The sequence below is a fragment of the Pyxicephalus adspersus genome, chromosome 9 (assembly GCF_032062135.1).
Source record: "Pyxicephalus adspersus chromosome 9, UCB_Pads_2.0, whole genome shotgun sequence".
NCBI lineage: Eukaryota > Metazoa > Chordata > Amphibia > Anura > Pyxicephalidae > Pyxicephalus > Pyxicephalus adspersus.
The window spans coordinates 14,527,202-14,553,112 of NC_092866.1; the positions used below are offsets into that span (position 1 = coordinate 14,527,202).

Genomic DNA, 25,911 nt, shown 5'->3' on the forward strand with positions numbered 1-25,911 from the left:
TGCTCACTGCTGCTCTGCTGCTATAAGTATCTATGGGTGAGATGCTACATGAAACGACACAGCAGAGGAGCTGGCACAATGGCAAGAAGACCCTCTAACCACACCGCCAGCTCCCCGCCAGCTTGAACATAGTCTTAAGCTACGTACATATGTCAGATTAAGGCCACTGGAGACAAATGGCCATGCTAGTCTTGGGGAAAAATCTGACATGTGTAAGCAGTCCCCAGACATGGTTCATCAGCGGACCGTGGCAGATTGATGAATGACCAATTGGAAACTACCACTGTTTACTCCTTTGGTGGAGAGCACAGAAGTATGCTCTTTCTCCCCCATTTTCTGTATAACAGAATCGACACTGTGTATACAGCCCTTGTTCATTCATCTGTCACTGGAAATGATCACAAAAGGTTGTTTCCAGCAACAAGCCTTTGTCTCACTGCCATTAGGCTGTATTTAATCGTGTGGATAAAGGTTTGTGATTTAAATAATATGTTGCTCCAGTTGCTGGGCAGTTCATAAACACATGAAACTCTATATTTCCCTAGACTGATGTGTAAAATTATTCTATGCACTTTTTTCTGTGAAACGCGCTAAGGAAGATCGCTATTGCATCTTGTGACCGTTTCACGTAGTTAACAATGGCGAGCAAGATTGGCTGTTAAGTTTCATTCTTTAACTTTTAAGGGGTTTCTCATGCTTTATAGAGAGTTCATCTTAGTTTTTGGTTTGTTTATGGGTCAGGAAAACAAGGCAATTTCCCCAAATGGTATACATATATATAATAAAAAAAAAAACTGGTGGGGATTCATATACTGCACTTTAATTTCACCAAAACCAAGTTTCATCCAAATGTGAAAAAAATAGATTTGGGTGAGGTTGTTAAAGGCACACTAACACATATGCAATGTTACACTGCATAAATGTACATTTATATTGTTCAATAATATAGGCTCCAGTAGGGCAACCTATTCATTTGAAGGAATGCCCAGCTCATCACAGCAGTCCAAAAATTGAGCCTGCACAAAATTCAGCAATGCTGGAGGTCTGTTGGGTTGCTATCTAGAGTTAATGACACCACAGCTCACCATCACATAAGATGTGTTGTTGTGCGCTGCGGCAATGCAAAATATGTGAACGGGCCCTAATTGCTACGTCCCAGTTGAAGCGAAAGCATTCTAATTTTGACATTCTAGTTTGGATGCTGAGCAGAGAGCAATCTAAGCTCCAAGAGCCGAGGGATGAGATACAAGCCTGCGCTATTACTACGGAGAGAGAAATTGATTAACGGTGGCACACTTCATTAACATTGGTGTTTCTCAATCATAATAATTGTGCCTCTTTCTGAAAACATCCAGGGTAACTGGTTTCATTTCAAGCAAATCAATCTAATGCAACAAAATTTACATAATTCCCTCTCATTGCATTTATCAGGTGGTGTACTTTTTAAAATACATTGTCTGCATAATCTCTAATCAAAGTATTAAGAGCAGAAAATGTATTCATTTGCCTTGGCTTGCGCTGGCGGAATTTACATATTATTCGAAACACTTCAGATTTTTTTTATTATTTTTGTCCAGTACACAAGTTGTGAATATTTATTTAAAGCAACCAGCAAAACTTGGCCTTTTTTTCTGCTGGCTTCTCATATTGATGGTGCTTTTTTTTTTTTTCTGTAGGTGTTTGACATAGCAAATTGGGAACTAAATTGTATTAAAAATGAATATTTATTTATCATTATTATTATGTTTTTGTTATAATGCCAAAAATAGTGCAAGTTGATTTTTGGACAGCAGTGGTGCATTGGGCATCCCATTCTAATGAATAAGCTGTATTATGTGAACGCATGTCTACGCATATACATTCCAGCAGAACACATGTGTAAATAGGCCAATCAAAACACAACCAATTGCAATACGTGTACTAGGAAAGAAATTGCGCCATGATGAGATGATTGTCAAGTTAATGTACATTTCATGATTACATGATTGTCATTGCAAATTTAATTAGAAGAAATAGTTGCTCCTTGCTGGGTGGTGAAAATTACCAATTCTTTGGTATTCTCTCACATTTAAAAATTTCGATGGCGACTTTCTCAGTGCAAACAGAGATGTCTAAAAGAAAAACAAATTTTGAGGCCAGCTATGGTATTTTTATTTATATAAAAATAAGAGATGATTTTAGGCTTTCAGCTCTTTATTCACTGCAGCTCTCTGCAGAAACACACTTCTTTTTCATCTGGTTTGTTACTATTTTGCCTGCAGTTTACACCAGTATCTGGAGACAATTTTTGGTATTTGAATAAGGCGAAGTTTATCAAAATTGACACTCGTGTAGTCTGAAAAGACAAACTGGATTTCATGAGTTGGTTGTCTTAACACGGCTGTGTGCTGTATCAAGCCTGCAGATTCTTTATTTAGCTCGATGCGATGGAAGAGAACAGAACATGTATATAAAGGGGGAAATTCTATAAAGGTAGACTGCAGGCAAGCTGGAAAATGTAGGATGAAAGGAGGTTCAAGGGACAATGCCTACCTTTCTTTGTTTTTTATTTTCATTTGCCTAACTCATTGTAAACCTGGGCATGCAAACATTGGCCGCCTTGGACATAATAACTGGCTAGGAGCCAGGGTTCCAAATTTATGTAGCAGGCAACCTTCTCATTGACTGGTGGCTTATGCGCTTTTGAGATGCCTCCACTTTATATCTGCTAGCAGCTTTTACTTCTTTTTTTTAAGATGTTTTTAAGAACTATAAGCTGATGTTATTATCATATGTCATATGCTGATGATGGGCAGCACGGTGGCTCAGGGGTTAGCACTCCAGCCTTTGCAGCACTAGGTCCCAGGTTCGATCCCCAGCCAGGACATTATCTGCATGGAATGTTATTCACAGACTGGTAATAAAATAGTAGTTAAAGTGGAACAATTGCTTACTTGCCATTTCTAGGTGGCAATTAAGTAAGTATCATGATGTAAGTATAGTTCACCCTAAATCACTAAGAGCTTTGAAATACCTAACATTAGAGTGATAAAAATTTCCTAAAGCTTCACAAATTACACATTTTGAATATCAAAGGATATTTTTGTGTAATTATTCAGTATTTTTATAGGTGAATAGAATATATTACTAAAGAAGAGTTTGTCCAAGTTTGATTCGTCAAGGGTTGGGGGGACTTATTTTGATATTCAGTGGAGGTTTTTTGAGGTTGGGTCAAGGTTCTTTGAAGTTTGAAGAAAATTGTTTAAAATGTAACTAATGTTTAGTGTTAATTTGGCTCTTTAGTGAATATTCTTAGGGTATTTTCTCTCCTTACTGCCCTAAGAACATTTTTCTTTAACATATTTCTTTAAGTGGAGGATTTGCTTCCTATAGACTTCTTCAGGGGGATTCGACTTGAACTTTATGTTCCCCCAACTTTAAAGAATGATCACTAAACTTCAAAGACCTTTTACCCACCTTCAAAAAATATTTGACCAATTTTAAATAAAGGTCACCCGACTTCTAAACAATGCTCACCCAACTTTTCACAAACTGCACTCAGGCAAGTTCCCTCATCTCAGTTATCCACAAAATGCACTTATTAGATTCTGCTGTCTTCGCCCAATTTGCCCTACATTTACATTTAAATTAAGAACATTCAAACATCTCTATTCACACAACTCTAAATGACTTACATCTCCTGACCTAAAGAGTCTGATTTATTAAAGCTCTCCAAGGCTGGAGAGGATATACTTTCATCAGTGAAGCTGGGTGATCCAGCAAACCTGGAATAGATCTAGTCTCCGATTCAAAACATTTGCTACCAAAAAGCAAATGACTTTGAAGAAATCCATTCCAGGTTTGCTGGATTACCTAGCTTCACTGATGAATGTGTATTCTCTCCATCCTTGGAGAGCTTTAAAAAATTAGGCCCAATGTGTGAATGTGGTTTAATTCATAAAAAAACAAATATTGAAGCACTTTCTTTGAAGAAACGGCTTAGCACATTGTTAAGAAATGATGGCTTGTTCATGGTTTTTTACTTTCCAATTAATGCACATCTCTGTTTTTTGTTCATTATGGTAATAAAGAAAAGAGTCTTTTAACATTTTCAGAATTTTTTTTTTTTTATTTAAAGACATATTTAATTGACTTCATTATAGTGGAAATGAATCCATGTCTTGACAAAGCAGAGAGGACATGAATGTTTTAACACACAGGTGTTCGCAACATTATTATTCCAAGTTTTTTATTTTTTCACATAACCCTAGGGTTGCAAACACTACCCCCTCACTTGATAAATATAAAAAAAATGTATTACTGTAACTTTCCAATTGCCTACAAGTTATATCCAAGAATCACACATTGGTGGGTAGTTGATAAGATGTGAAATCCAATTATCGGCAGAGTTGAAGTTAGCTTTTGTTTACATTGTACTAGAATTTTTGTATCTAATTTTCTTTGATTGCTGGTAAGGAAGAAAAAAATGTTAATATAATACAATTCAATGAATCTAGAACAATTAATAGACTCATTCAGGAACTGAATATAATGTTGAATATGAATGAAGATTAAGGTCAGTAAGGATTAGGATTCATTATTGACTATGTGCAAACTTATCTGATCTCAATCACAATTTGACAAATACACTAAATAAAAGCCCTTGTATTCTTTAGGTAGTAATTGATGGATTAAAGAATAACCCCTGCCAAAATGTATTTTCTAGTTTTCGACAGAGTGTGAAAGATATAGAACGTCTAAGCTCCAAACCTAAGATTCTAACCCTTCCCCACTCTGTCCTACAAAAGAAAAGAAGTTGTTATTGAAGTTGTACTCAATCTATAGATAGACTGAGGGATAAGAAATATCAATTACAGAAAATAGCATCCAAATTTAATTAGGGATCTATCCTATTTAGAACTAAATATTAAAACGCTCCAGCCTTTCAGTGTTCCACAGTTGTATAGGTTTGCTTACTCTTGCTTCTATTTTCTCAATGCTTCTCACTGTGTGCATAAGAAGCTTCGGCAAGCCAGGTAGAGCTCATCTCATTTCCTGCTTGGAGGACATTCAGCATCATCTAACCCCTTTCTACCCACCCTGACTATCACTGGCTCACCACTTTTATTGAATGGATTTCAGAACTTTCAATTCCAATATCACATGATGGTATTACCTAGGGCAATCTGCATTTTTTTTTGCTTGATTGTTTTAACTTTTTTATCAGAGTATAAATCTGTGTTTGTCTCAAACATGTTCTGTGCTGATATCCGATTTACTACATCTACCGAAAGACTATTTTAGGCATCAACCACTCTTACTGTAAAGCACTACTACCTACGTTTAATTTCAGTTTTCCTCCTACTAATATGGAGTCATGCCTTCATGACATTGATCTTAGGTTACGTCTACTGTCCACCTGAAACTCATTCTTAAATTCTTATTTACACTCTTTATATATTTAAAAGTTTCAACTCCCCCTCGTTTGTTATATTGAAACATACACTGCCCGCCAAAAGAGTTGCACATCCTAATATTTCATTGGACCACCTTTAGCCTCGATTATGGCACATATTTACTGTGCTTTCATTTTGATATGCTTATTCAATGTCACAAACTTATTTACATCCAGAGTTGCATTTATTTTTCACCAAGATCTTGTATTGATGACTCAAGAGAGTTGGGCCAGTGCATAAAGTTATCTCTATCACATCCCAAAGATTTCTAATGAGGTTAAGATCTGGACTCTGTGGTGGCCAATTCATGTGTGAAAATTATGTCTCATGGTCATGCTCCCTGAACCACTTTTTCACAAAAAGAGCCTTGCCATTGCCATCCTGCAATATACCTGTGCAATCATAGGACAAAAAATCCATTATTGGAACAACATGATTAATGGCTATATTTAGGTAGTCAGCTGGCCTTGGAGGTGAAACGCGTCGGGCCACAGATTGTGTAACCACTCCAATTAATTTAGGGAGTTTATGTCTAGTTAATAGGTCAAAAAGAACTGCTATATGCAGTGGGGCTTACCAAAACCATGTCTATTTTGTAAATACACTTATTGTATTGTGTTATGCATATTCCTATATTTAGGAACAAACTTGTATACTTCTTCAAACATAAATGCCACAAGTACTAATACCCTGGTTTTTTCTTACATGATTCATATCACTTCATATCACACCACTTACATGATTCATATCAGGGTATGTGTCTCAATTTGACTAACAAAATCTGATTAGCAGTTTCTACTTATTTTTGCCAATGGAAACAACCCCGGATCATAACACTACCCCAACACAATTTAGGACTTTTTCGGCCAGGTATTAGCAGTGTAAAAATGCATTTTGTAGATTTATTTCTATATAGTAAGGGTACTGTTGAACTTTAGGCTACCAAGCTTCACTATTGCATTGCAAAATTCATACTTTGAAATGATCAGACAGAGGGGGAACTCTCAAGCCAAGATGCCAGTATTTGCAAAGCACTCTTCCGCTCTGACAGCTTTGCAGATTGCAGTGTTTTATTCCTAATCTAAGCAAAGACATATATACATTTGCCAGGAATTTTATGCATCAGCATAACCTAGCATTGCCATTATTGCTCCAGCAAATGCATGCTGAATTATTCGTAGAAGGAGGGGTTGTAATATTTTCTGCGTGAAACTCGCCGAAACCTTTCTAGTAGGCAAGAGGTTAAATGAAGAACCTGGGATAACACCTGTTAATAGACATCACAGCTGCACAGATGGGAGGTGTTGCTAAGCAACCTCCAAAATTTACAAGGCAGCAGGCTTAGCTGGGGGAATATAAAAGTTCTCGGAGTGACTTCGTGAAACTCTTTTTTATTTTATGGCTGATTTTTATACTATTGGGGGTGTCATTATAATGCAGCTATTTATACACTACTTTCCTGAACTGTGTGCTTACATGGATGGCAGCACGCAGATGAAGGCCTTTTGAAATGTATTGTAGAGCCATCAGCTGTGAAACGCGTCGTGAGAATGAGAATAGTGTCACTGTTCATACTGCTCCCTATAGATTGATTGCTGCTCTTTTCTCCATTGTCTCTTCTGAAATACATAAGCAGTAAATTTAGAGGTCAGAGAAGAGCAAGCCACTGACATGGATAGTGAGTGACGAGTAGCTTTCAGTCTGATGCTAGTAAGAGAAATTACAAACATAAGCAAAAATTTATAGTGGATCTTAGGCCCTTTTTTGATGGTGGAGATGGGCCCGTTAGGGAGATCCAACTTCTCTATTTTTGGTGGCCACCTTACAGGCAAAATGGAGGCCTAATGTATAGCACTTAATAGCACAAGTTTGAGCTTTCACCAGGATACAATCTGCATGGGGATTTTGTGTTCTTTTTGAGTTTGCATTGGTTTACCCAACATACAGTTAGATGCAAAGCTACAGCTGTACCGTTCTGTGTATGCATGAGATCCTGAATGATAAACAAGGTCTGGTGTGGTTATTGCTTGAATGGTGGACCAGTTGGGAACCTTAGGTGCTGGAGATCCCTTCTTATTCAAATGTGAAAGAAGTGTTTTACTAATGTTGCTGTTAGCTATTCTCAGTGTAAGAAAAAATTTTGAGGTATTACTGGTAATAAAGGTGAAATCTTCCATTGAGGACACTTGTTCCATTGGTAACTGTCTAAGATGAATTTGCCATTTTTTTGGAGAGATATCCTTCTTGGGTGGTCTACAAGGCAGGAAGTGAATGGACAATAGATTAAAGTAAAGCCAATGTACTAAATACACAGTAAAAATGAGTATATGTAATTATTTTACCAGCTGTGATTCAGACACCCCACACATAGCTTAGCTTTGTTTCTCTAGAGCAGCTAGAAATGAAAGCTTGGTTACCTACCACCCTTAATGATTGAACAGTAAAGAAGTAGCAGCATTTGGATTCAATTCCTTTTTTCCCTTTTCCCGTGTTTTTCCCGTTGTTGAGTGCAGTGGGCCAATACAGAGCTTGAATTTTAACAGGTGTTAGGTTCCCATTGCAATTTCCTAGATATTAGGTGATAGCCCTTTTGGCCATAAAGAACTTTTAATAAGTGTCAGTGGGGGAGGACAAGATGACCTTGAATAAGCATTGTGTTGGGGTACAAACTAATAAGGCATGTTTTATTACCCCAATGCTGGAACTATCCGCAAACCCCTCTCTCTTCCTCCACTGTTGTCATTGGAGCTCTCCTATAACTCCCCTGTTATGAATATAACAGCTTACTGTGCATATAAATGTCCGATATCCAATATCTGCAGCTTGCTTTAGTACATTTTTACCCTTTGCCCCAGTGTATCTTTAAAACAGCCTACATTTCTTTATTTTATATTTTAAGCAACCATCTTTGCTGTTCATGTGTACTCTGCTCCTTTTATTTTTACAATAAGATAGATGATTAAAGGAAAACCAATTCATGAGCAGCCTCAATTTACATTCAGGAGAACATATAGCAATACATTATTCGGAAAAGAAAAATATTCCTAATGACATATAGAAATACATTTTCATGTGCATTAGCTGTTATTTATATAACTATTTGCATTTCATTGTACTCCGATGTTATGTGGTGCATTAATTGTATGGTTTTGTACACCAATAGTATTTCCTAATGTATTCAGTTATTTTGTTTCATCTCAGTAGATCATTGTATGTAAGATCTAAGGGTATTTTAGGATGCATTTAATACTAAAATTTTCCTTCTGTCGTCCCATTTAAGACGGGAAAATGTAATGTGCCTGAACGTTCTCTATAGTAAGATTATAAACAATATAAGGATCTATATACAGTTTTTGGTTGATCTTTTTATCCCATTCTCTATTTCCCCATTGTTAAAAATGAATTTGTAAAATTTTTGGTGAGCTTTGTCCTAATTGTTTAATTTGGTTTCTTCCAAATCTGATAATTGTCTATTGTTGCACCAACATGGACCACAATCCCATGGGAATGAACTTTTGCACTGGACTGGAGCTCATTCTCATGGGATTCCTTGGAGGCAATGTTGAGCCCCAGTTACGTCACCCATGCTTCATAGAAGTTGGTCTTCGCTAAGTGTTTGTTACATTCATGTTCGTAAAACATTTTTGTGACTTGAATTAAGGGATGAGGAGCCCTCATTTTCACTAGAAACAAGCATTAAAGTTGCAGATTTTGTTAGGAGCCAGATCTTGCTATGGTAATGATTGGAAATGGGGAAAGGAAAGTGATCACCTGTCTTTAGTTCATTTAAAATAAAAAGGGTTAATGTGATACCTCATCCATTTCTCTTGGCTTGAGGAACACAATCCAATCACATGAACCCTCTCTCGTGAGAAGTTTCCTCTGCTGATAATGATTTAGGCATGATTGACGGAAGCAAAGTTTTTCGGAGGTGCTTTATGTAATCAAATAGTGCAGCGAGGAGGAGAAATCCATTTCATTGATTTCGGCCTTAGGTGCATAATTTAATAGAAGTTTACTGGAAATTTGCTGTCTGAATTCGTACTAATATGGGCGTAAGTGGTCTTTTCCTGTAAATGTCCTCTTCTCCTGCCTCATGATGGATAGATAGGTATCATCTGTTTGTTTCTCTTTTCCACAAATAAACTGCACACCGGGATTTGTAGAAAGGTCTTTAACACTACAACAAGGCAGCGGAGATCCTATCCTCCGCTAAGAGCGATCCTGTCTAAAGTATTTAGATTAATTTGCTTCCTATCTGCTCTGATGTGGTGTGTTTTAGGTGCACCTGGCCTGCCGGATTAAATAGAGGTTAATACAATTATTATATCGCCTTTGTGATAAAAGGATACTGGCTATTACTGGAAGAAGAGGAGGATGCGGGAAGGATGGACTCCGCTTTTCCAGGAACACCCTAAATGACCCCATGCTATATCATTTGTTTGCAATAATTGGAGTTTGGGGTGAGCCAACATTGGAACAATGATTCTACCCCTGATTGGAACATTTATATAATATATACCCTCCTACCAGCAAAGGAAAACAATAAATGCAGTTAGGTATCTTAAAGGATAACACTACCTCCCCAAGAACTAATATTCAAGTAGTGGACAGGCAATGGTGAGTTTTTTTATTCTACCAAATACCTATACTACTACGGTCCCCAAAGTAAGGGAAAACCCTTTGGAAATTCCTTTAGAATTGGCAAATAACCAAATACAAAAATAAAATTATTTTTCCAATCAACAACTTTCTTGTATCATAACCATAGCTTGTGTGTATTGCCATACATTGCCCAATGAAGTCCCAATGTGTTTGCTTTATATATATAGGAACTGGTAATGTGCATTGTCAGAGCACATTTGTCCCACATTGACCTCTTCATGCCTGAAACATTAAGTGACATTCATGCAGGGATTATCCTGCTGTTACCCTGATGATTTGACCTCATCTTCACCTGCGGTGCAATGAGCAGTTTGCTGATTTCGCCTTCTGGAAAAAACAGATGAGACTTAGGCAGAAGAGTGATTTTTTTTTTTCATGCTTAACTAGAAAGGAACGGTTTAATGCGTTTAAAAGGAACACGTTAATGTCGTTCTCCATCAGCGAATAAAACATTTTTTTTTAGAATGCAACCAGATGTCAACCAATCTTTTACAATCTCTGCAGACCTCTATACAGGATCACTCTCTGTTTCATTACAATATAAAAAAAAAAAATTATGATGCCCCTAAGGGGTGGGACCATGACACCTCTTATTTTTTAGAACATTCACAGTCATATGGAAGACTGAGGACATCTTGTGGCAACAAAAAATAATGCAGAAGTCAGCTCTAGATTTGACATTTATATTGCTGGTCTTCTTTTAATTTTAATTGAGAAAGAAAAAAAAAACAAGTTTGCAGTTGAGCTTTTATAACATAAGAGTTTTTCTTTAAACAGAAAAAAAATGATCATGTTGCAGAAACGGTGCTTTGGCGTGCCGCATAATGCTGACTGTGAAAAGAACAGAAAGTCAATACACAAGGTACAAATTATGGTTTCTGTTAAGGAGACAACTGTCCTACAGGACAGTAATTTAGTAAATGATAGGTAATAAATCCTCTGCACTCAAAAATTGGGTCATTGAGGTTGGAAATGGCTGTTTCATTTTTTTTTCTTTAGATCCTTGACAGATTTAGGTCCACTTGTTCAAGCTGAAGATTACAGATCGCAGATCTATTACACAGGCTGAAAGGAAAGTAAATTCTGATTTGTGCTTGTCTGTAAGAAGGGCTCTGTGAACGTGCTGCAGAGTTTAGTTTGTTCTTGTTCTGATTTTTAAAGCTAAAGTTTCATCCTATATTTTCCTTTTCCCCCCTTAATAAAATGCTAATTTCATTTTTAAATAAGATCTTTTGCATTTCCTGTACATACCTCATTTTTGACCCAGTGGCATCATCACTGAGTCTCTGTGCTACTCTATGAAATGCACTCTTATCAGTGTGGTTGGAAGAGCTGCCGTCCATAGTTTCCTGCAAATATTACAGCACTTTGCCTCAGTACCCTACTTAAAAGGGTACAACCCTGATGGAAGCAGTGGTCCAGGGGCAGACATAAGTGCAAAGTGTGCAACTGCACAATGTCCCTGCAGCTCCATAAAAGCCCCAAGTCAATTCAATGGGGGTTTGGAGGGTAACTAAGTCAGTTCTGCCCAGGAGTTATTTGTTGGCTATAGGCGCCACTGCAAAGGCCAGGATCATATGGGAAATATTGCAAATATCAAAATGCCTTGATGGATGGATGATAAACTATGTAAACATGTCAAAAGGAGCAATGCAGAAGAGATAATGTGCCATAAACATCTCTACTTTGGAGGGACGGGTCTTTAAAACCAACAATAAACAACTAGAGCCCAATAGGCAACCAATTTATATTATGATCTTGCCGAAATTTGCAAATTGTCATAAGCCGCCATTGGTGACAAATAACACCTTGCTATAATGTATTTGCCACCTTTTCGCACACAGTTCTATGGCTTTGAACAATAGTGCTGAAGCTAGCTGGAAGTAAAACTGCCTTTGGGTGAAGCACGCTGAGTCATTTTTATATTACAGATCTATTTAATAACAGCAGAAATATTCCGTAACCAAAATCAGTCAATCTGCAAAACTATTTACCGGAGTCAGACGTATTATAGTACATCGAAGGAATTTTAAATAAAGCAACAATTTTTTTCTAGTTTATTGATGATCTAATAAACATGCATGAAAATTGCATGGAATCTGGAGCTGTTACACCACAAAGGAAATCCCTTGTTGTATTAAAGTAATGTGTCACTGGTACCATATGTTTTGTTTATAATAAGGTCTTTCGAGCCTTAAATATGCCAGAAAACACAAGGCTTTTCTTTTCTATATTCTTAGAATGCCTTAATTAGTTCTATACTTGCAAGGCAGTCAGTTATGTAGGGTGCTGCTTTCCTTCAATATGGTAATTTCTCTCCATGGTGGTTGGAGATATGGGGCACTAGAATTTACTTATCTAGTAGTAGTTAGTCACATTCAACTAAACTTTTTCTTGTAATGATGAAGATGATTTGCAGGTCTCCAAGTTGCTTCATTATGAAGAGGTGAAGTCGCTTAGAAAGAGGAAAGAAAAGTCCTCAACCTTACAAGAACAAGTCAGGTTGAATGTGACTAACTACTAATAGATGTTCAATGACTTGGATGAATTAGAACCTTTACAGACAGAATTACCTTGTCATTGCCCAATGTCCAGCCATAGCAAGAAGGTTCTGGATGTTGTTGCCAATATATGTAGGCACCTCCAGGTAACAAAATCCATCTATTGAGCATTTTTATAAATGCTGCAATCTAACCCAAATCCAAAGGTCCGGTATGATGTTTGAGAAAGGTCAGGCAGTTTTGGGCCAAGGGAAGATAACACTCTTGATAAATTATATCATAATTATGTCATATACTGCAGGAGATTCACAAAGTTATGGAAAATTCCATTTGACAAGGCCAGTTCTTTCTTTTTTTAAAGATTACCCCATAACAATCAAGTTTCCAGTTTTGACCAATGGTGCCATCCCATTGATTAACTGCCGAAGCATACATTGTGAGGCTAGACCACCTGGGCCCTCACAAAATCCAAAGCACATTGGTTGCCTTGCAATATTCCAATTAGAATACGAAAAGTCTACAATTACTACTTTTCATTGCTAACTGTGCTTCTGGGCCAGATTTTACTTCTGTCTGCTAAAAGCATTTCACTAGAAGGTGAAGTGAGCAGAAATCCGTTTGAAGATGTGCCAGACAATATTTAAAACCTGCCATAAGGTTTTTAGCCCTATCTAGAATGAACAAAGTTTTGGTTTTGAGGTGATGTAGTATGACAAATTTGGATACAAATGTCCCATAGCTTAGATATTATGAATACATATGAGATTCTATCACACATTTCAATTTTCTTGGAGCCATTCAGCAGATTATTCTTGTTGCAGCATGAGATTAGTCTAGTGAATGCAAAATGAGGAGTGAGCCAAATAATGAACTGTTAGGATGAAGTTCTTAAACGGAGGTCAAACATATGTTCACTCGTCTTATTCCAGGTTCCATTCTTTATATACAACAAGTAAAGGGAGATCTCTGTATACTGTATGCTTCTTAAACAGGGGGACAATAGAAACTATTTGTGATATAATCAGATAAGCCATTTGATAGACAAGAAGAGTTTTGTTGAACACAAAAATTCTATTGTCGGCCTCATTGGTTGTCAAGTGTCTTGGGATTGCCGGATTTGTTGTGATGTTACAATGGCGCCTTCAGTTACTTCTCTAAGAAGCTGTGAGATTTTTGGTCCTCGGCTTTTCAAGCCTAGTAATCTTTTTATCATGCCGGCACAATGCAGGATTCAGCCAGTCTTTAGTGCATAAGACTGGCCATTTAGCATCAGTATTCGGAAATAATACACTCTAATATGTTAGACTTTTTTCCCCTTAACTTTCTTTTTTTAAAGCTGGTGAACAAAGCTAAACAAAAATCCAAGGGTGTCACTTAAGATTAGGCCTTTCTGAAGATACAGCTTACTTAGCGGAAAATGAAGTTTTAGACGGGTAGGCCATTGGAAATAAAGAAATGAGAGAAAATCCACTCCCTACCTGCATCTTCAGCCTCTTGTGATCCACTCCTACAGGAGGCTACCATCAGCCCAAACCAGATGTTTTTATCCAGTTTGTAGTCAAGTCAACAAGGTGGATGAGTTTTTCTAGAGTAACTGATCTATGAATCCATGGACTCATTTTTAGGAAATTTGGAAAAACAATGCTGGAAATTTTTGTTCTTGCACAACTTTCTGAAGGTTGAACACATTTTTATGCACAGGTGGAGGAGAATCAAAGTCATACTGTACATTAGACATGGTTTTATATGTGAAGATTATGGTCAGGATCTCTCTTTTAGTCTTCTAATCAAAGAAGGCGCAGCAACACACAATTGAGTCCTGTCTATATCCGGAACAGTACTCTGAAAGAGATGCCAGTACACCCAATGTGGTTCTTTTGAACCATACACACTTGGAGGAGGAAGGGTGCATACTTAAAGCCAAAGCCCTACTGAAAATGAACAGGATGACAGAAGGAGTCCGTCAGCTGGTACATTTTTGGGACTTGCAGGACATTGATCCAAGTCCTGGCTGGCCCTACTTCTAGGCTGGTTCTCTTCAGGACAATAGGCTAGAATCAGGACAAAAGCAGCTTTGCTAATTGTATAAATAAAATAGATTCAAAGAACTTTGGAATTGCATTAACTGGGTTAAGGGGAGGCAAGTGTGTGCTGCTTCTAATAGCCACCAAAAAATCAATCTGTTGCCTTGAGCTGCATGGAGAGAATTACCTAAGGCAAAACAGACAGCAACAAATCTTTAAAAGTAACATTTTTCCTGTGATTGAGTTGTAGTCTTCGGTCTGGAAATTAAAAGTGAAAGGAATCAATTCATGCATCAATCTTAAACTGACTCGTTTCAGACATTTGAGTCTAAAATTACATTAGATCTTGATGTGAACACCTGTAAGGAGTGAGATGCAACACATCTCATATTAAACTGTTGGTGTTGTCACTTATGTGTTAGAGGTGACAGAAAGTGCAAGGAACACCTTGATGTACACTTGCTTGGTTGGCACATCATTATGGAAGCAATGGCTGACTTCTATGTATTTATTTTTTTGGAAGATGTAAGTAGGGTGTTATTATAGGATCTAAACAATCAAAAATTTTATGTTTTTGGATCATGAAGGTAATAGAGAAGAGTGCCACACAATTCAGATAATGACCTGATAGATTTGGTTGTTTAGAATTAAATTGGGTTCAGTCCTGGTCATCATTTTAAAAGGACATGGTACAATAGTTGGGTATTATTGGAGCAGCTCATTGTACTATGGAGAGTAAGAAGTAGTGCCTTAGTCTCACAGAAGCAAACTCCACCCTTTATGTATCCAGGAACATCCAACCTGATTCAACCTTCTATATCAGACATGCAATCTAACACGTATCACTAATTTCACTGGTGCCCTAGAAGAGGTTCTAAAGCAGCGAAATGGCAATTTTAACAATTGTCTTGGCATCCTTTTATTTTATTACTTATACTGCAGTCAAGGAAGATAATAAACTCTGCCTGTTAGTGCGGCAAAGGGAGAGGACTGGAATTGAGATGAGCTAGAGAGCATTGATCTGTGTAAAGGAATACTGAACACAGGTGTGCTTTTATGCAAATCCCCTGAGTGAAATATCTCGAAACGCCAATACTGAAAATAGCAAATGAAAAATCTTCCGCAATTTCAATCTCTCCCTGCATCACAATATATTCTGACATTCGTCTTCTGGAGAACAGCCAGGATGCTCCTGTGGAAAAAAATGCAGTACAGAAGGATGTTTTGGGGTCATTGTTATAGATTGGAGGCACTGCTCAGATTCAGCGTGTGCAAAACGATTACAAATTACATGACTGACAGGCGAGCTGTCCATCCATTGCTTCCCAGAATCATGTGGTTTCATATATTCTAAAAAACAGACTTATTAGTGGAAGAAATAATAGAAACACCACATTAAAAAGGAATTTAAACTTCAACTAACCATTATTAAATCTCATCTTTAAATCTCATTAGACTCTAACATGTTTATCATTTCAAACCTTGTTTTAAATCACAAATCTGCAGCTTTCATTAAAAAAGTTGTATTAGTTAATTTGTATGTAATAGAGTTGTATACATCCGCCTCCAAGGCTGAACAACTAAGAACATAAAGACAGAGGAACTTTTGGAAAGTATATACAACTAAAAGGAATTGTAGGTTGTTTTGTTGTTGTTGTTGTTTTGGTTACTCAAAACTAAGGAATGATCAGAACGATGGGTGGAAAATAGCTGTGGATAACTCAATTCAAATGCGGTTTGGGAGCCCAATGTATTTCTCTGTAAAACTGATCTCCAAGCAAATATAAAAGATAATAATACAATTTGCAGTTTAAGCATTGTAGGTGTCTAAATTGAGCTTGTGGTTCACTCCTTCACCAATGGCCAAGTGAATACCTATAGGTAAACCAATTGGACCGGCCGGTGCACAAAGTCGGCAATGGATTTGCTTTTGCTAAAGAGGTTGAAGATATTGGAGGTTTCATGAAACGTAGCTCACCCTGTATATCTAGCACAGTTCTTTACAGCATTGTAACAAAAATTTAGCAACATATTGATCTAAATTGCATTTTTTGGCTGGCTCGCCAATATGTTACGATTGAATATAATTCTCACGTTGACAATGATTGGGGACCTCTTTAAAACAGTTTATTTTATTGTTAACGATGCCACATCAAAAAATGAATGTGATACAGTTGATATAAGGATAATTTTAAAAACAGCTTTATTTTGTCATGAAGAAACTCTTTGTATTAAGCCTACACAAAACCTTTGCTTGTTGTGTTAGAATAAATCTGACAATGGAATGCAAGCTTTAAACGAGTGTTAGTCACACATAGGCAATTAAATCAGCTTTGTTAATAGTGGATGCATGCCACAGCCTTTTCGATATGCTGCTATTTCCAGTGCGTCCTTGCTAAATATGGTGATTTTATGTGCATTTAGAGGGTGCTGTTCTCTTCTGTGGCTTTGTTTAATACAGTGAATTTAATTTGCTTTTTTCAAGGGCGCAAAGTTTCCAATAGGTTTCTGTAAGATATTATGATTTTCATGCGTTAAAAGGATATTGAAATGTTTTGAGGGCTGTTGCTAGTTTAAATGGTCAGCCAGCTATAAATTGACATTTTAGTTTTTTGTATATGCTGAAGAGTTAAGGTAGATAGAAATTCTAACTGGATGAGACAACGTTTGATAAAGCAGGAAATATCCTAAACATTTGCTATGTTTTCAGGTATAAAATGCTGTTTTTATCTTTTATTCAGCCTTGTAGATGGCTGGTGTTGGCTGGATTCACACTTATGCACGTGTTGGAGCGTGTTTTTGCAGTGCAATTTTGGCATGCTCATTGAAGTGTTGGCATGTGTTGCCATTATTGTATTTTGCTTTGATGAATGAAAAAAACACACATGACCATTTTTTGGCCAATGTGTATCAATCTCCTGCATTTATGTAAACTAGTATTATTACAGTTATGGCAAACTTCTGCACCTGTGGGTAACACATTGTTGTAAATGAGCCTTCTGAGCCACGTCTACATATAAGTGTGCACAATACTTGCTAAAGGCTAAAAAAAAGCCTCTGCTGAATGCTGAAGGAAAAATGAGTACCATAGAGAGCTGATACCAAATACCTGAAAAGGGCCTTTATGGAAGAATCACCAGGTATTTTTTTTAAGCTGCAGACTTTACCAAAAGAGATCAAACTGGGGAAGTTCATTCTTAGGGTTTACATACACTGAGATTCTCTAGTTGGATCAGCATGATAGCCAGGCATTGGCATTTTTAACACAATAATTTGGCAATGACAACCTACATATTTCTCTTTGTTCAAATTTGCTTTAAGTTTTCAGGTGTGGCACAGTCTACGTTGTTGCCACAGAAAAATGGCGACTCTGCCTCCATTGCACAGCAGTAAGTAGATGCATTCCCCTGAGAATGTTCCTAATCGGTGTCTACAGGGAAAATGCAACATGCTGGGTGTTAGCGAGATGCTGACGTGTTTCAAGGTGATACTGTGATCGCACCTTGATAATTAAGTGAGACCTGTTGAAACTTCCCTAGAAATGAGTCTGATAAAAAGCTGATATAATTTTTTTAAAAATCATGGCTATGCAAAATGATGGAAAATATAACTGCATTGCCCATAGCAGCTTTTTAGATAGGTTAATTGTGATCTCAACACCTGGACCCAGGGCTGTATGTCACACATGGACCAGGACAGTAGGGTCAGAAGGGGCAAGCCCAAAATGTAGAATTACAATTTTTGATAACTTTTCCCTTCCTTCCTGTTCTGGTCACCCTTGGCCATTTGTGGTTAACATTAGTAAACTATACTATTCAAAAGGACACACCCTTCAAATACTGCCCAGTTGTAGATGAAGCCAATATTGATGGGTTAGGTAAGGCCATTTTAAGTGTCTCCAACAATAAGACCTTTCTTTGATAATTTCTGCCTCTGTTCCTGCCCAACTGCTGCATTATCAAAGACATATAATAAAACATTCAACAGTAAGATGGGGAAGAAGGGGCACAGAGGAGCTCAGGACTGAGATCTCACCAAATTAAACAGAAATATAGAAAAACGTCAACTGACTCTGTATCATCTCCCAACATCAAAATAGCACAAAATATCATTAATATTAAAACATGTAAATGCTGAATATCGTGCATATAAAAATGGAAAAGTTAGACCAATAAGTTCTTATACAATTACACAGAAAAGGAAAACGTATTCCCATTGACTTGTCCCTTAAAGCCCCCCTCTTCCTATATTTCATTACTCTCTATACAGCAGTCACAAGGCAATCATCATTACATTAATACCCGCACCTCCTCCACACTTTCATTCCATAGAACACACATTATTTCACTAACAATTGGCAGCACTAATGGCATTTTATTAAGCAAGGTGATACCGCTGTTGTTGATTGTTATAGACAGAATGCATTTTTAATATGTCATCTCTCACGATATTTTATTCCAAAGGCCTAAATGGATGGTCCTGCTGTTACTAAGTATCGTTATACGATAGGGACAGCAGGCAGTACTCGGCGGCCGTTTACTTACTCCAATAGGATTTCCAAAGTCGTGTTTCCTTGTTACAAATCACAGGCATATTCAAGCAATGCGCCCTCCTTCAGTAATTTATTCATATTCAGTTGCTTGCCATGCTTGTTTGTTCACTACATTAACGGCGGATAAAAGGGACCGGGATCTATGCATTAAACTGATCCTCTTAGTGACACACCGCGTGTTTGAGTTGTAACGCGCAGCCCATTAATGCCAGCATTTATTGTGGTGTAAGCCAAGGCTTTGCATGTACCGGGATGGGAATATTTATTAGGCGGAATAACAAAACAGACGGACTGCATATTCAGAAATTGGAATTTGCAAAAAACTTGTTGATCTATTCATGCTGAACTTTTACAGAATTTGCTTGTCCTGAACAAGTGAAAGCATAGAAGTTCTTAACCCCTTTGTGACCTTAAGCCAATAAAGTCGCCATGCCCAGATCAAATTTAGCAGAATAAATCTGTTTTTTTATGGTAATTTAATTTATTTAGAGATTTAAAGAATGTGCAAACTCAGGATTTTCTTAACTATCATTTAGAAAAATGCCAACATAAGGACACGTTTTAATTGCATTTGTTCTGTGCTCTGTTGCTTTGACTAATTTAGATATTTTATATTATTTTAGGATCAGCAAAGGACATTTGGATTGCAATATGGGTATGCTCTATGGATTGACATTTACCTGTTGGATGTAACCTCTGATTTTGCACTTTTTTGACTGACTTGGAGTAAGGATCGAGGACTGTTTTGAATACACACTACCAAAAATGAAGAAGGACTTTTGTTTACATGGCATTCTGCTATGCCTGGGTATTGCATACTGTAGTCATGTCTCATCAACGCGGAAGGGCAGTAAGTTGAGGCAATCTTTTCACGGACACCATGAAAAGGGCAAAGAAGGGCAAGTATTACACAGATCCAAGAGGGGATGGGTATGGAACCAGTTTTTTGTAATAGAGGAATACACCGGAGCAGATCCTGTGCTTGTTGGACGGGTAAGACTTTAAATTTCCTTATTTTTTTATTTTACTAATATTTTATAGTACATTATTTTTATTTTTTATATCTATATATATTGACAATGTATTACCCCAGTCAATATGCAAAGATGACTTCTGTGAATGCAAAGGACAGTTTTTTCAATTGCATAAATTCTGTTGTGATATTGTTATCTGTATAGGTTGTTTATTATTATATGTGGATTTCTGCACTTTTGCTGTATGGTATGTTTTATAAATATCCATGCACAAACTCCCTGACAATTTTTCTTCTTTTCAAATCAACTTTATTAAATTGTCACAGGCAACACGCCTCACTACCAAATCCAAGCAATGCCCTCTAATATGAATATTGTGCACTAAGACACGCAAATTTCTGATTTTTAAGATTTGATATTTAAAGGACACCAAGCAAAACACAACATCCAGTATGTTATATGTTTGGAGTATATAAACAAATTAATTGAACATTGGTTTTGTTCTCTTTTAATGCATTGTTTGGAGATTCGGAAATAGAAATATTGGTCTGGATTTGTAATAGCTTATGCTACTTATTGGGGATAAAGGTCAACTTAATATATATATAAATTTATATATATATATATATATATATATATATGTCAGCATGGTGGCCTTTGCAGTGCTAGGTCCCAGTTCTAATCTCGGCCAGGACACTATCTGCATGGAGTTTGCATGTTCTCTGCGTGGGTTTCCTCCGGGTACTCTGGTTTCCTCCCACATTCCAAAAACATACAGTTAGGTTAATTGTGAGCATTAGATTGTGAGCTCCTTTGAGGGACAGTTAGTGACATGACTATGGACTTTGTACAGCGCTGCGTAATTTGATGGCGCTATATAAATACTGTGTAATTATATATATATATATATATATATATATATATATATATATATGGAAATGCCTGGAGCTGACAGTTGCCTTTTCATGTTTGATGGAATTTTTCTTTGTGGAGTTCTTGTATTGGAAGTATTAAAGTACTAATTAAAGAGCTGTGCTTAATTGATGGTATATCACATAACAAAGAAACCATCCTGAAAGTTTCAGGTTTTAGGTTTAACTGTGATCAGCTACGATAAAGTAAATATTATTTTCTTATTTTTCCCAAAATAGTTTGGAGAATACTCCAGATATACCTGGGTGTGGTTGCTAAATGCTGTCTGGCCAAATATTCTGTTGTTAGATTCAGTAGTAAATCATGATAACTTTTCTTAGCTCCCATTAGGTACACAGGAAGCAAATTGTAGGGAAAAGCTGAAGCAGAATTTTAAAATTGTAGTAAATAGGGATTCTATTGAATTATGTTACCTGAATTAAGCTATACATATGCATTGTTAGATTTGGGTTTGTGCTTATTAGCTTTCTTTTATATACCATTCTCTTGAAGCCAATTATAGAAGGAAATCATTGCAGTACTGCCTCTGACAGCAAGGTGGCAGTGCAGCACCCAGTCGTCTGTGTAATGTACTTTGTTACTATACCAGGCATACAGGCAATGCAATAGAGAGCATTTTTTTAAACACTGTTCATCAGTAAGAGGGTCCTTTTGCACAGCTTCTTAGGCAACATGGAAACCATAAAATATGTTAGATAACATGCTTAGGGTGCTTTAAAGCTGTATGTAGTGTTAGTTTCATTTTTACGATAGGGATTGTTCCCAGATCCCATATGCTGCAGTAAAAAAAAAACAAATTTGAGTGCCAGAGACTTGACATTCAGTAATAAGAGTGCAAAGGGTTAACATTGTGAGTAGTCGGGTCAAAGTAATTGACAAAGACTTACGTTCATCATGATAATATTAATATTATTATTAAACAGGATTTATATAGCACCAGCATATTATGCAGTGCTTAATCTTTACGATTTGTGCTGACATTCCATATCAATGCCCGATACAACAAACATTGGAAACGTGACAATGGGTGTTCATGTGTATATTGATAAACTTACATCAATTTCAAATAAAAAAAAATAATAGGTTTAAATCTTTAAAAAATTTTTTTAATTGAGATTTGGATTAAGTGTTATAATATGCATATAGAAAAAATTACATTTGACTCTTCCTCCTATTATTAGAAAATTATTATGGAATCAAATTAATATTACAATGGTGCATTGCTACTTCTTTACCTGTAGGAGTCAGTATGGCACCACATAGCATGTGACCTGTGCTGTCACATGACTGATGGCATTATTTTAGCTTCCCTAATGTCCTCTAAACTCCAGATGAGGACACTGATCATGAAAATCAACAAAACATTATTAAGATTTACTAATATGTTTTACACTGCAGATATTACATTATCCTTACCCTGCGCTGTCTCCCAAGACCTACATTTCCAATAATCAATTCTTTTTTTTTTCCCTAATGATATCCTTAATTTTTCACTCAGTTATTTCTATAGATTTCCAATACATCCCTCATAAATTAATTGATACAGAGCAGCAGAATGGACAAGCAATGTATTTTAGTTTATCCAGATACAGATAAAATCTAGGAAATAAATGAATATATGAGGGCTGTGTATCCCTCATCCTATATGAGAAAGCTGATCTTCTATTGTATGAGTTACTGATTCATTTGTTTGCCTGCCAGAGGTAGACCCTGTGTTCGAATCACACAGGGGGCATTGGAGAAAACTAATTTAAAGGGGTTCGTAGATAAATTGAATTTTCTTTTTTATACCTAATTTTTCCACAGTTCTCAAAAAATCCCATTAGTTGGAAGTTTTCTTGATGTGGCAGATCACATTTCCACTACTCTTATCACTATGTTTAGAGTAAACAGCTCTAGAATTATTGAGGAAGGAGATCAGTAAGGATGAGAGAGAATGCCTCTGGAAACCTGTATAGTACTGCAGTGTACAGCCTCCAAAGATAGCAAACCAAGTGTAGGTGATGCATTTACAAATTTGACAGCATAGGCAACTCTTGTACAAAACTAACCCTGTGCTGCATGCCATAGGGTACAGTACCAGGGATTGGGGATGACTCGGCGGGGGGGCACACAATGGTTTTTCTGTTCCATATGCTACATACAGTATGGCTTCTATCATGGAAGACACCCCTCATTCTGCAGACAGATGACGTTTCCAGTGGGGCTCTACTGATTTATTTAAGTCTGGGAATTTGGCTTATTTCTTTTGTCTTGGGTAAATGTGTCTATGTTTTATGTCTTCATTGATCTTCAGAGCTACCACTGTTTTTAACAAGAAGTCATTGGGCTTTGCAGATCTCCAGCAGCTGAGATATAAGCTCTTTAATATTCATACCAAAGTAAAGGTGACCTATCATTAAAATCCACACTTCACATTTCAGCATTACTAATGTCATTAGATTATATTGAGATAAAAAAAGTATTTTTTCTTGGCATTAAATTATAAAAAACTTCTCTTACTAAGCTTTCCCATGGGACCTAAAGTCTAGGCAGGATCACTTGTCCTACCAGGAAAACTACGTTTGGTTCCTGTAATTAGAGACAGCAAACGATCTACTGATTTTTTTTTTTTTTTTTTAGAAATAAGACCTTGATGAAAGAGAGAGTTATTGGAACACTGGAAATAAATTAATGTTCTGTTGCTCTTTATTGTCCAATCACTAACTAGGTTGTGTCCTAAAGTGATGGTAGTTTTAGCGTTTACTTGGAGGCCCTGGGTCTGGCTGTATTGTCTATCGAGGTTGTTTGTTTCACATTATTGGCTGAACAGAATTTGAAAAATGTGTTACAATAAGCAAGTATAGAGATGGTTCTAATGTCTGGATTCAGCACCGTTTTATATAGTTTTTCTAACTTCAATGGATCTATACTTTATCCAAGAGCTCATAGTCTCCAAAATAGTATTCTCTTAGTTATTAAAGAACAATAGTAAAAGCAATAACCACTAATTGTGTGCAATATTCATAAAAAGTTTATTGCAAATGGCAAATATTAGACAAATAACAGAAAGAATCTCTTGTACTAAAAACAATTAAACTGTAAACCGGGCCCTGTTAGATATCCAAAGGAGCAATAGCATATAGCCCCTGAGGATGGTAGAATGAAATGTTTCGGGATATGGAATGGCGGATATGGTGGGGAGCCCCATATCAATCATAGGTCTTTGAATTGGAATGTGTTTGCTTTCTTAAGTAAGTCTAGAGCAATGTTTCCATCCAGGGATCCATAGGACCCTATGGTTCCTTTCGAGTTTGCTAAGGGTTCCTTGAGCAGTTTGTGCTTCTCAGGTCAGTTTAACTGATACCAGTCATCTTTTAAGATATGTGTAAGGAAAGTTTCTTACCACCATGCTAATGTACTGTGAGCTGTGGATATATAAATAAAGCTGGGGTTCCCTAAAGACCTGAAAGTCTTTCAAGGGTTTCTACATCATTAAATGGTAAAAATGCTGATCTATAGATGCTTGGACATGTGCCCTCTATTCAATTCAAGTCAAACAGGGACCAAGAGTTTACTTTAAAATATACAGTGCTGCCACTTGGCACGATTGCCCACTGGTATTATCGTTATGAAACAAAAATGTCAGCGAGCATTTCATAGTCATCACAAAAGTCAGCAAGGGGCCCATTAAAGACAGACCCATTTATGTTGGGGATCACACATTTTCATATCCCAATAAACTAGGCATCTAAAACCCAAAAAATTCAACTGAAACAATGTAAAGATCTGCATAAGGATGCCGAAAAGCAGAACCTGTTATGTTGCTGGCTGTGTGTTTATTTTATTTGAGGCTCCTATTATCATTCCCCGTGTCAAGGTGCTTCCAACACTTACATAGAGAGTGGCAGTAAATGTTCCATTTACTACTCAATATATTCATGTTAAAGGCCTGCGATGGGCTTACTGATTGTGACTGAGTACAATAAGCTTCCTTCTATGCTGGGTCTGAAATTCTTTTAGTGTTACAGAGTTGTATAGTTAAAGTGAAAAATGTCTGTTGACTGACCGCAATACCACGCAATTTTAGAGGATGGTAAAACTGTAATATCAGCAGCCTACGAATATACCTCTATAACCTCTACTATACTATCTATCTATCTATCTATCTATCTATCTATCTATCTATCTATCATCTATATTCTTTTCCTTTCTTTTTTCCTTTCTTTTTCTTTTCTTTTTTCTTCTTTCTTTATTATCACATTTTCTACCAAATTTTATGTCTACCTACCTTATTATGTTCCCTTCCCTATTTATCTAACCTATCTAATCTATCTATCTATCTATCTATCTATCTATCTATCTATCTATCTATCTACCTTTCTTTCTTTCTTTCTTCACTTCCTTTACTTTCTCTGTCTTTATCTATTTCACTTTACTTTTTTTTTCTTTTGTTTCTTTTGTTTCTTTTCATTTCCTTCTAATTATTTTTTCCTTCTCTACAAATCATTTTGGCGGTACACTGTAAGAAAAACTTGCTGTATACAGTACATAGTGGGTTTTCCTAATGTTTGTAATCTAATTGTGTATTGTGTGAACCTACCAAGGCATGCTATAAACTCCCTGCACAATAACCTTACATCAGCCAATCAGATGTCAGGTAGCGTTTCGCCAATTTCTCCCCTGGCGGGAGCCATGCTCTTCCGTCGATGTGCACTTCGTCAAAGACCCTGTTAGATGCCATTGCATTAGCACCCTACGTGTTCTACATATACCCAGACTCTAGAACACAGCAAACCTTATGCTAAAGTATTATCTGTATTTTAATAGCATTAGAGAGAAGATTTT

General features: G+C 36.7%; 1 protein-coding gene across 4 annotated transcripts in view; it reads left to right on the forward strand.

The window, feature by feature from the left end:
* Window positions 1-25,911, forward strand: part of CDH11 (cadherin 11) — an 85,252-nt gene that overhangs the window by 29,267 nt on the left and 30,074 nt on the right. For all 4 annotated transcript variants that reach the window (XM_072422680.1, XM_072422682.1, XM_072422681.1 and 1 more), the window contains exon 2: window positions 19,801-20,170. In XM_072422680.1, coding sequence (XP_072278781.1) covers window positions 19,943-20,170 — 228 coding nt within the window. In that variant the 5' untranslated portion in view covers window positions 19,801-19,942. The remainder of the gene's footprint in view (window positions 1-19,800; window positions 20,171-25,911) is intronic.